The 15,064-nt window shown below is 45.4% G+C and overlaps 1 protein-coding gene across 2 annotated transcripts in view; it reads left to right on the top strand.

Annotated features, from left to right (window-relative positions):
• The window catches only part of LOC134225177 (putative fatty acyl-CoA reductase CG5065), a 74,011-nt gene extending 59,629 nt beyond the window's left edge, over positions 1–14,382 (top strand). For both annotated transcript variants that reach the window (XM_062705040.1, XM_062705039.1), the window contains exons 8-11: positions 13,198–13,500; positions 13,592–13,724; positions 13,784–14,041; positions 14,102–14,382. In XM_062705040.1, coding sequence (XP_062561024.1) covers positions 13,198–13,500; positions 13,592–13,724; positions 13,784–14,041; positions 14,102–14,249 — 842 coding nt within the window. In that variant the 3' untranslated portion in view covers positions 14,250–14,382. The remainder of the gene's footprint in view (positions 1–13,197; positions 13,501–13,591; positions 13,725–13,783; positions 14,042–14,101) is intronic.
• Positions 14,383–15,064: the final 682 nt, after the last annotated feature.

Genomic DNA, 15,064 nt, shown 5'->3' with positions numbered 1-15,064 from the left:
TTTCGGATAGAATGCCAGGAGCAATTGTCGAAGGAATTCCTGGAGAAAGCTTGCATATTGATTTTTCTGCCTATTTTATAATAAATATTATTTCAGAGAGGATTTGTTTAGCCGATTTTATATTCTTTCTGAATACTAAGTTCGTTAATATTTTTCTCAGTTAATTTAAAAATATCTGATGAGCAATAAATCACGCATTTTTAAATCCATTTAATTATTGTTTCGATTTGGTTTCATGTGTTAATATTCATGTGTTTTTTATAAAACTACTATAAAACTACGATTTAGAAGACCAAAAAAGTTGCCCCCCCCCCCCTTCTCGAAATCCTGGCTACGCCCATGCATACTTCAACACCTTTCAAACCATTTTCACACTTGTCGCTGCCTAGCGATAACATTCGGACTCCGTTTCTTTCCCATCTGCTTTCGCATACACGCTGCTCCCTTCCTCTATACGAGCAGCATCGGGACCGGTATGCCAATAAAATTGAATTTAAACTGATCATGGTCGTACAGCTTCTGTCTAATAATAAGTTAATATAGCGTTAAAATGATTGAGTTTAAACATAGTTTTAAAGTGCGTCAAAGTGGGGGAAAAAATGCGTCAAATAAGGAACATGGTAAAATTAGTGCCTCAAGTTGGGCACCACAGTACCACAGAAAAAAAAAAGATTTAAAAACTAAGAAATAAACTTATATCTCGAAGTTTCATTATTTGTACACATTCTATAATCGTAGTAATCAAGTGTGAATCAATATACTCTTTATTTGCACAATCTCTACACATTTCACGACGAAGTGTGAGAAATGACAAGGTTGGCCATTTCTCAGACTTCGTCTTGAAATGTTTAGAGATTGTGCAAATAAAGAGTATATTGATTCACACTTGAGAGCGTTCATACGTGCGTGTGCAGACACAAAAAACGGGGGAGACAGTCTCCAGGGGATGAGCTCCCTGGGGGCCGCTCCAAAGCGTGGAGGGTTACTACCCCGAACAAGGGTAGTGCGGCTGGGAAGCTGAACCCCGGCCAGGTACCTCCAAAACCGGAGGAGGAAGGACCTGGAAAGGTCCGTCCACCCAGGAAAGACGGTGGTAAGGGGTTACGGTAGGCTGAAAGCTCTCAGCCGCCCCAGACCAGGGAAATAGAAGGGGATGACGCCTCCTGGACCCTGGTTAAGAACAAGAGGAAACCGAAGACGTCAAGGGCCGAAAAGAAGGCCCAGGCGAATGAGGGTAGCAAGAAGTCTAGGGTAGGCGCCAATCGCTCCAGGGGCGATGCCCTAGTCATCAAAACGGACGAGGCTAAGTACTCGGACGTCTTGAAGGCGATGAGGAATGACGTCAAGCTCGGTGAACTCGGCGCCGACGTACGTCGAATAAGACGTACCCGGATGAGCGAGATGATCCTCGAGCTAAAGCGGGGCGTCTCGCAAAAGGACGCCGCGAGACGGTCAAGGTGAGGGCACTTACGACGGAGGTGTATCTAAGGGTTAAAGACCTGGACGAGATCACCGAAGTCGAAGAGCTCGTCACGGCACTGCGGCGACAGTGTGAAGTGGAGGCGTCCACCGCAGCCGTCCGGCTACGGAAAGATCCGGCAGGGACACAGGTAGCATTGGTTCGGCTATCTGCAGCGGACGCCTCCAAGGTAGTCAAGTTAGGGAGCGTCAAGGTGGGATGGTCGGTATGCCCTGTGGGCATATATGAGCAACCCGAAGTTTGCTTCAAGTGCCTGGAACCGGGGAACAAGTAATGGGACTGCAAAGGCCCTGACAGAAGCAAGCTCTGTCGACGCTGCGGATTGGAGGGACATAAGGCACAATGCTGCACGAACCCTGTTTGATCTGTTCCAGCAAAGCTGCGAACAGCAAGCACCCCATGGGGGGTTCGAAGTGCCCGGCGTTTAAGCGTGCTAAACCTGAACCACTGTGATGCAGCCCAGCAACTGCTGTGTCAGACAGTTGCTGAATGGGGGACGGATATCGCCATCATAGCAGATCCTTACCGGGTACCCGCCAGGAACGGTAATTGGGTCACCGATGGGTCTAAAATGGCGGCGATATGGACAACGGGGAAATACCCAGTCCAAGAGTTGGTGTCTTCGACACACGAGGGCTTCGTCATTGCCAAAATCAACGGGGTCTTCTTCTGCAGCTGCTATGCGCCTCCTCGATGGTCGATCGAGCAGTTCGGTCAAATGCTAGATTGTTTGACGGCTAACTTGATGGAGCGTAGGCCGGTGGTGATAGCGGGGGACTTCAACGCTTGGGCCGTGGAATGGGGAAGCCGATCCACGAATCAACGGGGGCAGATCCTGCTGGAATCACTGGCCATGTTGGATGTGGACTTGGCTAATGTCGGTACCAAAAGTACCGACAGCTGGAACGGGGCCGAGTCGATTATCGACGTTACGTTCTGGAGCCCTGGCCAAACTAGTAGTTCGAACTGGAGGGTAGATGATGGCTACATTCACAGCGACCACCTGGCGGTTCGCTACAGTTTCGACTATACGACCAGGATTCAGCGGACGGAAGAAGGGACGAGGCCTAGTCCTCGTATGTGGAAGACATCATACTTCGACGACGAGGTGTTTAAGGAAGCGCTCCGCCGCGAGCACAATACTCTCGGTCTGAGCGGCGAGCAGCTGGTAACAGTATTCTCGCGTGCATGCGATGCCACCATGCCTAGGAAAGTCCACCCTAGGAATGGGAGGCCATCGGCCTACTGGTGGACTCAAGCAATTGCGAACCTGCGCCGCGCCTGCCTACGGGCAAGGAGGCGGATGCAGCGAGCACGCACAGAAGAGGAGCGTGTTGAACGACGGGTGGCGTTGGTGGCTGCTAGAGCCGCTCTGAAGATTGAGATTAGATCAAGCGAGATAGTGGAGAGGATCATCGCGGGGCTCTTCCCACGTCACGACCCAAGTCCATGGCCTCCAATTGTGGAGCTGCCAGGGGCCAGGGTGGCCGACGAGGGAAGAGTAACTGTGGCGGAACCTGCGAGGATTGCACAGTCCCTTAGTGTAGGTAAGGCGCCAGTATCGGATGGTATTCCGAACCTGGCCATCAAAGCGGCCATTGCTGAGGCTCCCGAGATATTCAGGTCTGTCATGCAGAGATGCCTGGACGAGGGAGTCTTCCCTGAAGCATGGAAAAGACAGAGCTTGGTTCTATTACCAAAGGCGGGAAAACCACCGGGGGATCCGTCGGCATATAGACCAATATGCCTGCTTGATACGGCGGGGAAAGTGCTCGAGAAGATCATCCTCAACAGGTTGTTGATACGCACAGAGGGTGCGGATGGTCTATCGAGTAACCAGTTTGGCTTCCGAAAGGGTAAGTCGACCGTAGACGCCATCTTGTTAGTTACCAAATCCGCGGAGATAGCTATCCAGCGTAAGAGGAGGGGAGTTCGCTATTGTGCAGTAGTGACTCGACGTGAGGAATGCTTTCAATAGTGCCAGTTGGGCAGCTATTGCAGATGCGCTCCTGCGTCTTGGAATTCCCGAGTACCTGTACAAGATTCTCGGAAGCTACTTCCAGAATCGAGTACTGGTATACGACACGGAGGCGGGTCGGAAGTGCGTTGACATAACCTCAGGGGTTCCGTAAGGTTCCATACTGGGTCCGGTGTTATGGAACGTCATGTACGACGGTGTCTTGAGGTTGAAGTTCCCGGTGGGCGTGGTAATCGTCGGCTTCGCTGACGATATTACGCTGGAGGTCTACGGCGAATCGATCGAAGAGGTGGAGTTGACTGCAGCCCACTCGATCGCAATTGTGGAGGGGTGGATGAGTTCCAAGAAGTTAGAACTGGCTCACCACAAGACTGAGGTGGTTGTTGTTAACAACCGAAAGTCGGAGCAACAAGCGGTGATAAGGGCAGGCAACTGCACGGTCACCTCTGAACGCTCAATCAAACTCTTGGGGGTAATGATTGACGATAAGCTCACCTTTGGTAGCCACGTCAATTACGCCTGCAAGCGTGCCTCCACAGCTATAGTGGCATTGTCCCGGATGATGTCCAATAGCTCTGCGGTTTATGCCAGCAAGCGCAAGCTTCTGGCTAGCGTTGCTCTGTCCATACTGAGGTATGGGGGCCAGCTTGGGGCACGGCCCTGCGTATTAACTGCTACAGAACGAAGTTAGAAAGTACGTATAGGCTCATGTGCCTAAGAGTTGCGAGCGCGTACCGTACCGTGTCGCACGATGCACTTTGCGTCATCACCGGTATGATGCCTATTGACATACAAGTGCTTCGAAATGCGCGGCACGAGAGGCATCCGTAGGACTGTCAGGTTGGCCTCAATGGTCAAATGGCAGCGTGCGTGGGACAGTTCCACTAAGGGTAGATGGACACATAGGTTGATACCAAAGATAGGTACGTGGGTCAAGAGGCGCCATGGGGAAATCACTTTCCACCTGACCCAGGTCCTTACAGGCCATGGTTGCATCAGACAGTACCCGGGCAGAAGCTTTAAACAGAATAAAAAAAAATGATATGGACTTGATTGATATAAGAGATAAAAGAACAGACAGCAATATCAAAAATTTGCACCGAAATATCATTTAAATATAAAGATATGCTCTGGATAAGAACAAACTAAAGGCACATGATATTGATCACTTCTTACAAAGAGCATAACCTGATATTCTTATGATATCTTAGTGCAAAATATTGATATTGTCGTCTGATCTTTTATCTCTTATATCAATCATGTCCATATCACATTTTGTTATCTAATCAATATTTGATATTATTGAGCTATTTTCGTCTACTCGGGTACCTACACCGGTTCGGACACTCGTCCTCGCCCGAGTGTCCGGTATGCGCAGGTTTAGAGGAAACGGCGGAACACGTGTTGTTCGTGTGCCCGCGTTTACGCACAATGCGTGACCACATGCTTGCCACATGTGGTCTGGACACTACCCCGGACAACCTAGTCCGGAGGATGTGTAAAGATGAAGTTGACTGGAACGCCGTTTTATCGGCTATCGTCCAAATCGTCTCGGAGCTACACAGAAGGTGGCGCGTGGACTCGAGGAATGGCTAGTTCAGGTACAAATAAGAGGTGGTCCAAGGGTTCGGAGTCGGCTTCATGGGTCATACCGGTGCCCTGTGGTTGAACTCGATCCTTTTATCGAACAAGTGGCCGCGTGAAGAACAACATGGTATCGTCGCTTTCGCGGCGTCGGTCAACCAGGCGGGTGTCAAGCCCGAGGACGGAAAGGGGTCCTCGTCAAGGCTGGGGCAGGCGTAGGCACCGTGTCGGCAAGTCCCTCTGTGTGCTGGCGAATAGGCCCTAATTTGGGGTGCAGGCGGCATCATCATTCTTGATACCAGTCGTGCAGAGGGAAGCAGGCGCGAAGTCGACCCTTCCCACCTTCCGAGGACATAGGGCGTGGTAAGGCCACCTGGAAAGCCGGCAATGCGCTGGCACGATACCATGGTGTTCTTCTAAAAAAGCGAGTCACGATGTTCGATGCTGCAAGGACACGCAGCTAACCTCGATTGTGCGTTATGCACTGGCCCCCCGTGAAGCATTCGCACTCCTCTTTCTGGCAAGTATCAACCATCAATGAACGTTTTTCTGTCTGAAAGTTATCCGGTTTTTAGTGAAGCCATGGATGATTCCACTCTCCCGTCCGAACTGCCGTTTAACTACACATCTAGGATCCAAATAATCAACCGTTCACCGGGATGCACGCCTGCTAGCTCAATGGAAGCCCTCAATCCGCTCATTGCAGTCGAGCCACTCCAGCCAGCGCTCCGCAGTCATCCCGGTCCTGTAATTGAGTCTGGCACGGAGGGCTTCCAAACCGTTATTGCAGGCAAGTACAATATCGTCCAGAACAATTCTCTTCCGGTAACATATGTTACTTCCAGTATCCAGCCAGTAGACGCTGATTCCAACCCCGAGCAGCCTGCCATATCATCCAACGTATCTAACAATTGCCTGCCGGTCAGAGGATCCATTTCGTCTGGTGAATTACCTGCTCATGCCTTGCGCATCTACTACCAGAATGTGCGCGGCCTCCGTACTAAGGTGGACTCTTTCTTTCTGGCTGCTAGTGAATGTGACTACGACGTAATTGTTTTGACGGAAACTTGGCTGAACGAACACATCCTCGGCATACAGCTATTCGGTCCTAAGTTTGCTGTTTACCGTACAGATCGTAATTCAGCTAACAGTACTAAGTCTCGCGGAGGAGGAGTCTTGATAGCAGTCTCAACACGCTGGAATAGCTACGTTGACTCTACATTGACAAGCATTGCATTGGAGCAGTTATGGATTAGAATTTCTACGGCCGATCGATTGGTTAGCATAGGAGTATTATATCTACCTCCAGACCGGCGTAGCGACATAAATTGTATTCGGGATCACATGAACTCTTTTAGCTCTATTAGTTCCAACCTGGACTTCAATGACTTCGTCTTGCAACTAGGAGACTATAATCAACCGAACTTGGAATGGGTTGCATCGGAAGACGGGTTTATGCATGTGAACCCTCAATCTGTTTTGTCCACCAGTAGCTCCGCATTGGTCGATGGTTTTTCGTTCAATTGCTTGACTCAGCTTAATGGAGTGGCTAACAGAAATGGTCGGTTTCTGGATCTCGTCCTCGCCAACGATGCAGCTAAATCTACTTGCACCGTTTCCGAAGCCATCGAACCTCTCATCTACCTGGATGCTGACCATCCTGCTCTGGACATAGTCGTCAACCTTCCGGGCCTGTTTACGTTTGACGATGCTTCTGACGTGCACCAAATGTACGACTACCGTCGAGCTGATTATGATAGTATTTGTGATGCTATCTCATGTATTGACTGGTCACCCATCGAGATTGACGTCTGTGTAGATGATGCTGTTAATTATTTCACTTGCCAAATTCATCGTATAATTGCGGAGCACGTGCCCCTGTGTCGCCCGAAGCCTAAACCTCTCTGGTCGAACAGTCGTCTGCGTCAGCTAAAGCGAAGTAGGGCAAAAGCATTGCGACAGTACTGCAAGAATCGCACGCTGATTACGAAGCAGGAGTTCAACCGTTCCAGTACTGCATATCGTGTATACAATCGATTCCTTTATCGTCGTTACGTGCTTCGAACACAATCATCACTCCGTAGAAACCCCAAACGTTTTTGGTCGTTTGTTAACTCCAAACGAAAGGAAGTTGGTCTGCCTTCGTGCTTGCATCTGGGTGAAGAAACCGCCAGTTCTGAGCTGGAAAAATGTAATTTATTCGTTCGACATTTCCTAAGTACATTCAATGCCACCAGGGCCACCGCCGATCAAATAGCTGTTGCAAATCAATTCACGCCTAGAAATGTTTTAGATTTACATGCGTTTATAATCGATGAGCAGACCGTTCTGTCAGCCATCAGAAAATTGAAAAGCTCGTACACTGCCGGCCCGGATGGTATTCCGTCTTCTGTGCTCAAGAATTGTTCGAACTCGCTGGCTACCCACTTAGCCAGGATTTTCACACTGTCGCTCCAGGAGGGAAAGTTTCCTGATGAATGGAAGATGTCGCACATGTTTCCCGTTTACAAAAAAGGCGACAAAAGGAATGAACAAAATTACCGAGGCATCACATTCTTTTGTTCTTGCTCCAAGGTATTCGAGATAATCATAAATGACGTTTTATTCAGTGCCAGTAAAGCATACATCTCTACTGCACAGCACGGCTTCTATCCAAAGCGATCTGTAGAAACGAATTTAATAGAGTTTGTTTCGCTGTGTGTTCGTACCATGAACTCCGGTGGTCAAGTTGATGCAGTTTATACGGATTTGAAAGCAGCGTTCGACCGCGTCGACCATGGAATATTGCTTGCAAAGTTAGAACAACTTGGAGTTAGTCGCCATCTAGTGTGCTGGTTCAAAACATATCTGTCGAACCGTTTGCTTTCTGTGAAAATCGGTTCTTCACAGTCTGAATACTTCTCCAATACTTCTGGTGTACCACAAGGAAGTAATCTGGGGCCTCCCTTTTTCACGCTGTTTATCAACGATCTCTCCTGACTTCTACCTCCTGGTTGTCGCTTGTTTTATGCGGATGATGGTAATTTTTTCTTGATTCTCAACAGTATCGAGGATTGTGAAGAACTGCAATTGCGTGTGGATAGAATGGCAAACTGGTGCTCTGCCAATCTCCTGACGCGCAGTATTCAAAATTTAATGCCATTTCCTATTATCGGAAACACAAGCCGATAGTTTTTGACTATTGTATCTCTGGTACTACCCTCGAAAGAGTGAATAGGATTAAGGATTTAGGAGTCACACTGGATCAAGACATGACATTCAAGCCGCACTATAACGACATCATCGCAAAAGCTAATCGGCAACTCGGATTCATTTTCAAACTATCTGAAGACTTCCGGGATCCTCATTGCCTAAAATCTCTGTACTGCTCTTTAGTTCGTTCTATCCTTGAATTTTGTGCTGTAGTTTGGAGCCCTTATCATACCGTCTGGATCTCAAGGCTAGAAACCGTGCAGCGTAGATTCGTGCGTTATGCACTTCGGCACCTTCCATGGAGGGATCCCGTTCATCTTCCCGCATATGAGGATCGATGTAGACTACTTGGTATTGACACTCTTCAAATGAGAAGGAATAGATCGCAGGTTGCCTTCGTGGCCAAAATCGTGACTGGTGAAATTGACTCTCCGGAACTTCTCATGAGGTTAAATCTTTATGCTCCGGAACGAACAATGCGTCAACGAGATTTCCTGCACCTTTCTCCGCGTAATCGAATGTATGGCATGAATGAACCTTTCCGTGCTGCTGCGGCTGCTTTTAACAACATTTATAGGCTATTTGATTTTAACTTACCATTAAGATTGTAATCGTTTAATGTATATTTGTTTAAATTTACTATATTCATTAAGACTACCAAATGTCAGATGAATCAATACAATAAACATAAACATAAACATTACTTTCTGGTTGTACCGAAGGGACGATGGGCTTGGCGGCAATGGAAACGGTTTAGCGGGTCGGGAATGCAGTCCTGCCTCCCTCATTGGAGGTGGCCCCTAACCCCGAACTTCCTGGACAACCCAGGATGTCTGTTGAGCAGATTCCCCCTCCATTGCTTAGGAAGAAAAAAAATACGTGCGTGTGATTAAAGCCGAGAGAAACATGATCCATAGATGGGCGCCGAAATCAAGGACTTCGCTATCAATCGATTAGATGATTTCCTCGGTAATCAAAGATTCTGTTATCAACCGTTTGACTAGTATCCGGAGAGCCCTTTCCCGTATATAACTGGAGATTTGTGCCATCATCTATTTGACGGATTTATTTGACGGAAAAACAAAATGATAAGCACAGGAAATGCATATGGAAAGGAGCATGGAACAGGCTTTTGGAGACTTTCCATTACGCCAAAGCCGAAACACAGAGTAGACTTTAAAAACGTATACACGGAAGAAGTGATAGAGAGTTTGTGTGAATTTGAGATAAATTTACTCATTTTACGCAGACAAACTAGAAAACGATCGAATTTGATCAAGTGATATTTCCGATTTCATTAAACCAGAAACTTGTATGAAAACGTTGAATATTCGATGAGCATGGATAATATGAGTTTGATTTTTCCTCTCGATTCTATATAAACTAGTTAAGCTTCAAACGAGGAAATGACACCACTTATCTAACAGCATACTGAATACAAGAATCTACAGGTTTTCTTTGATACGATTAGGTCCAATCGTTATTCCGACCATCTACCAATTCAGTACAGAAGTTGAAGTTAATTGAAAATCCTGTAGTTCCTTGAAACCACCGACCTAACAAGTCTAGAGTTAATTTTCAATATGAAGTTTCTGAAGGTGATCCAATCCACTCCAAAAAAGGTTTTTTATTTGTCTAGATCCAGCACATATTTTATTGGCACTAGATCCACGTGCGGTAAGACGCGCGGCTACAAAGCAAGACCATGCTGAGGGTGGCTCGGTTCGATTCCACGTGCCGGTCTAGGAAATTTTCGGATTGGAAATTGTCTCGACTTCCCTGGGCATAAAAGTATCATCGTGCTAGCCTCATGATATACGAATGCAAAAATGGTAACCTGGCTAAGAAACCTCGCAGTTAAAAACTGTGGAAGTGCTTAATGAACACTAAGCTGCGAGGCGGCTCTGTCCCAGTGTGGGGATGTAATGCCAAGAAGAAGAAGAAGATCCACTAGTGCGTGAGTTCACAAAAGAAAGTTCGGAATTTTTTGGCGAACTACTAGTTCAAATTATTTTTATTTGCGTAGATTTATTGAATTCAAAAATTCGTAAAAATTTCAACGGATTTCTAGGAATTTTAGTAAGGAAAAGTAATGCTTACTTTCTACCTCTATAAGGTTATCGAAGCTTGAGGAATTCATAAAGAAAATTCTACACCACGCAATAAATTGATTTTAAATCTCCCTGATTTTAACGCGCTCTTTGTTTTGAACATCTGCAAGATAGTAAGGGGCGCCAAAAAAAGTTTCGCCAAGGGCGCGCGGGAGGCCACGCTATGGCTCTGCTCATCGTATTGGTTTTAATGAATCAACGATGAAAAATGTGTTCTTGTGAGATTGTAAGAATTTCCCTAAGGTGACTAAATTGCTCACTCCCCTTTCCCCTTTTGAAAAAAGAAGATAGCACTTTACTAACGGTTTCAAGTCGCTACTTAATTTATCAATTTATTCACTTATTTATTTAGATTTTAGATACGGTAATATCCAGTAACTGAATAAATTTGAAAACAATGAGATAATTTGTATTCACTTAAAGAATGCTCTACTAAGCAACTGTTGAAGAATTTGAAAAGATATTTATGTAAATTTCTTCTTTTTCTCATTGGCATTACAAACATGCTCCACTCCACATTACCCCCTCGCGGCCTCATTAAGCAACTTCCACAGTTATTAACTGCGAGGTTTCTTAAGCCCAGTTACTATTTTTGCATTAGTATATCATGAGGCTTATACGTTAATACTTTAAAGCCCAGGGAAGTCAATATAATATCCAACCCAAAAACTTCCTAGACAGGACCGTGAATCGAACTCAGCCGCCTTCAACATGGTCTTGCATTGTACTTACTTACTTACTTATGGATCCTGTACACCTCCAGTGGTGCAAAGGGCCGACATGAAAGATCTTCATCCTGAGCGTTGCCCGGCTATCGCTTTAACCTGTTGCCAGGTTAGATTCCGGTCGACTTCTTTTATTTCTTTATTGAGGCTTCGCCGCCATGAGCCTCTGGGTCTGCCTCTGCTGCGATGTCCCACTGGGTTCCAGTCTAATGCTTGTTTACAGATTTTGTTTCCGCCCCTACGTAGAGTGTGGCCGACCCAGTCCCACTTCCGATCCCGTATTTCTGTTGAGCTTACTCTGCATATCAGAGCGCCGTTGCGCGAGGAGTGCAAAGTCATCAGCCAATTCGAAGTCGTTTAGGTGCTCCATGGTTATAGGCTGCCATAACAGCCCGCGGTTTGGTTCACGGTCAATCGCATCTACCAGAATCTCATCGATTACGATAAGAAACAGTAACGGTGATAGAATACATCCTTGCCTCACATCAGCTACGACCCGGATAGAGTCGGACAGGACCCCATTGTGCAGCACTCTAAACGAAAAGGCCTCGTACTGTGCTTCGATGAGGCCGATGATTTTCTCAGGAACCCCCTTGCGTCTCAGGGCGCCCCACATATTCTCGTGATTGAGACGGTCGAAAGCTTTTTCGTAGTCAATGAATACCAAGTAAAGGGACTCTTGGAATTCGTTGACCTGCTCCAGAATGATGCGGAGCGTGACAATATGGTCCACACAGGATCTTCCGGCACAGAATCCGGCTTGCTGCCGCCGGAGAGTCGGGCTAGGATAATTTTGCACAGAACTTTGAGAACGGTACACAGCAACATAATGCCTCGCCAGTTATCGAATACAGTCAGGTCACCCTTTTTGGGCACCTTCACTAAGATACCTTGCATCCAGTCGACCGGGAAAGTTGCGGTGTCCCAGATATTATGAAATAAACGATGCAGTAGTTGAGCGGATGTCATGGGGTCAACTTTGAGCATCTCGGCTGATATGCGGTCGACCCCTGGGGCTTTATTCGATTTCATGCTTTGGATGGCTGTTTGAATCTCTAGCAGTGATGGAGCTTCGGTATTGACGCGTGTTATACGTCGGAACCTAGGCAGATCATGCCGAGGTGGTGATGACCTGGCTGGCACTTGAAAAAGTTGTTCAAAGTGCTCGAACCAGCGTTTCAGCTGGTCAGTTGGGTCGGTCAATAACTGATCATTCGTGTCTTTCACAGGCATCGTTGCATTCATCTTCGCCCCGCTTAAGCGTCGTTAGATATCGTAGAGGAAGCGAATGTCCCTGGTTGCGGCGGATGTCTCTCCTTCGTCGGCCAGAGAGTCTGCCCACGCTCGCTTGTCGACATGAGCGTTTTACTTCCTTCTCAAGAGCCGCGTATCGTTGACGGGCTAAGACTTTGGCTCCTCTGGTTTTCCATCGCTCTATCGCGGCTTTGGCTTCTCTTCGCTCCTCTATCTTCCTCCAGGTCTCATCGGTGATCCATTGTTTTCTCTGGGTGCGTAGTTCGCCCAGATTGTTCTCGCTGGTGGCGATGAAGGCATTCTTGATGGCGGTCCATTGGTCCATCGGTCCACAATAGATTTAAATCTACGCATAATGCGGCCTAGTTGTTTCCTATTGATCCGATCGGTCATTGCGTTCCAGAGTTATTGACAAAACATTGTTTTTTGCCAAGGGTCCCCCCTTGAAAAAAAAAATCAAAATCGAAAAAAAAAATTGTTTTTCCAAAAACTACTGCAATGCATTCAAATGACCGTAGATAGATATGAATGGATGGAAATAGTAAAATCTATCCTTCCCTAAAGTGCTATTTTGACCTGTCTTATATGTTTTTCTCATTTTTATAATGCGCGAGAAAGGCACCACCAACGCTAGGTGGATTAATTTGGGTTTTTTTTCATATAATAATGGTCAAATTTAACATTCTATTCCTATTTTCTTAAAGGACCAGGGTTTATAGACAACTACTAAAAAGAAAAACATAATTGGCATCGTATTTTGTTAGTATCAACGTAAATAAATTATTCATATTTTCAGACCTTTCCAACGCCATACATACATTTTCATTTTTTCTTAAATACTAATAAAATATATTGTACTACTTTCTGTTCTAGTCTTGTCCAGTTTCAAGGAACCAGTGAGCGGTTGGGTAGATAACTTCAATGGTCCAACCGGTATTGTTTCGGCTGTCAGTAAGGGCCTGTTCAGAACTATTCTATGTGAAGAATCCTGTGTGGCTGACCTGATACCGGTGGATTTAGTTATAAACCTCATGATTGTTACCGCATGGTATACGGCTTCTCGCAAGGGTGCCAATAATATCACAGTTTATAATTGCACAAGTGGCATCGATAATCCCATAACATGGGGATCTTTTGTAGGAATGTGCATAGATAATATGAGAAAGCATCCGATAGGTAAGTTTTTCTTCTAAGGATTGATAACCAGGAAAACCAACTTATGGGCAATGTCACTCTTTCTACTTTTTTTATTAAATTTTTTTTCCAGAGGGCGTATTGTGGTTTCCGACAGGAAATTTGCGAACAAATAAAGCTTTGAATCTTATTCATGGATTTTTAGTGCACTTCATTCCAGCAATTTTCCTAGATTTAGTTTCTATTGCAACTGGACGAAAACCAATGTAATACAAAATATCTGCTTTCTTGGTTTTCCTATCATTCTAATATTTTTGTTTTTCAGAATGAAAATTGTTCAAATGAAGTTGGGCAAGGCCGCGACATGTTTGCAATATTTTACCAATGCTCAGTGGCGCTTCCGCAATGATAATGTAAAACATCTATTGTCTCATCTCAGTTCCGAAGACAGAAATACATTCCAATTTGACGTCGGCACTATTGATTGGCACGAATATATCGAAAGATATGTATTAGGCTTTCGCGAGTTCTTGTTCAAACAAAATCCTCAGTCTCTAGAAAAATGTAGAAATAATATGTACAAGTAAGTATAGTTTATTGACTTCTAATAGGTTCGATGAAATCACTGTTGTTTTTTTTTCAGATTGTATATTCTCCATCAGTTTTTCAAACTGATAATGGTCGGTTGCATGTGGCGATTTCTACTAAAAAAATCGGATCGGTTACGTAATATTTGGTCTAAGCTTCTAAATGCTTTTGCGCGCGTTATTAACGTTTTAGCTCTTTTCTAATATTTCGTTCATCTAGAAAATGAGAGGGGGTTGCAACATCTATTTAATTTATTAGTCCATATGTATATTTATTCCAACCATAAAAGTTTACCTGGGCAAAAAATAGCATGCATAATAAAACGATACCAAGTGATTTCTTGTCCGTTATTTAGAGAGATAATTCCCTAGGTTCTGTCATCACAGGTGCCATATCGACATACAATGGGTTAAGGAAGGGAGGATAACTACCACAAATAACGCTGGAGATAGGAGGTTTGACAGTCGAACTACCTACGTGACCAGCAAACCGGAAAACCGAAAGAACCGGAAATTGAAAATCTAAATAAATTGTGAATTCATAGACGGTAGATATTAATTCATAAATATGAAGTTTACTATGACTGTGTTAAAATTTGTTGCCTTTCTCGTATACTGCCCCTATTCGCATAAGCGTTTTCTTTTCTTCAACTTGAAAAATATCAGTTCAATCAAAGTTAATTGCCTATTTCCGGGGATTAAACCACCCGACTTGGACGTTAATTTACAATGTTATCGTTATGAAAACTCATATGTATTAACTTTGATTTGCAAATAGCTCACACAACCTCACTTGATCAGTACAGTTGCTGATGAAGAATGTGTATAGCCGCCAGACATTCTAAATACTCACACTCCTCTAATGTGGACGTGTACTATACACATGTGGAAGTGTTGGCTTGAGAAATGGATTGCGAGTGATTTGACTATGCGTCAAATTTGGGAATCTCGAGCTCGTTCAGTAGCCGCTAGGTTGCGAAGGCCGACGGAGGTCCTTAGTAGCTTAGTTGGTTAAAGCA

Source organism: Armigeres subalbatus, chromosome 3, assembly GCF_024139115.2.
Source record: "Armigeres subalbatus isolate Guangzhou_Male chromosome 3, GZ_Asu_2, whole genome shotgun sequence".
Classification (NCBI taxonomy): domain Eukaryota; kingdom Metazoa; phylum Arthropoda; class Insecta; order Diptera; family Culicidae; genus Armigeres; species Armigeres subalbatus.
The sequence above is the reverse complement of the archived record's forward strand: the minus strand, read 5'-3'. Positions and strand labels throughout refer to the sequence as shown.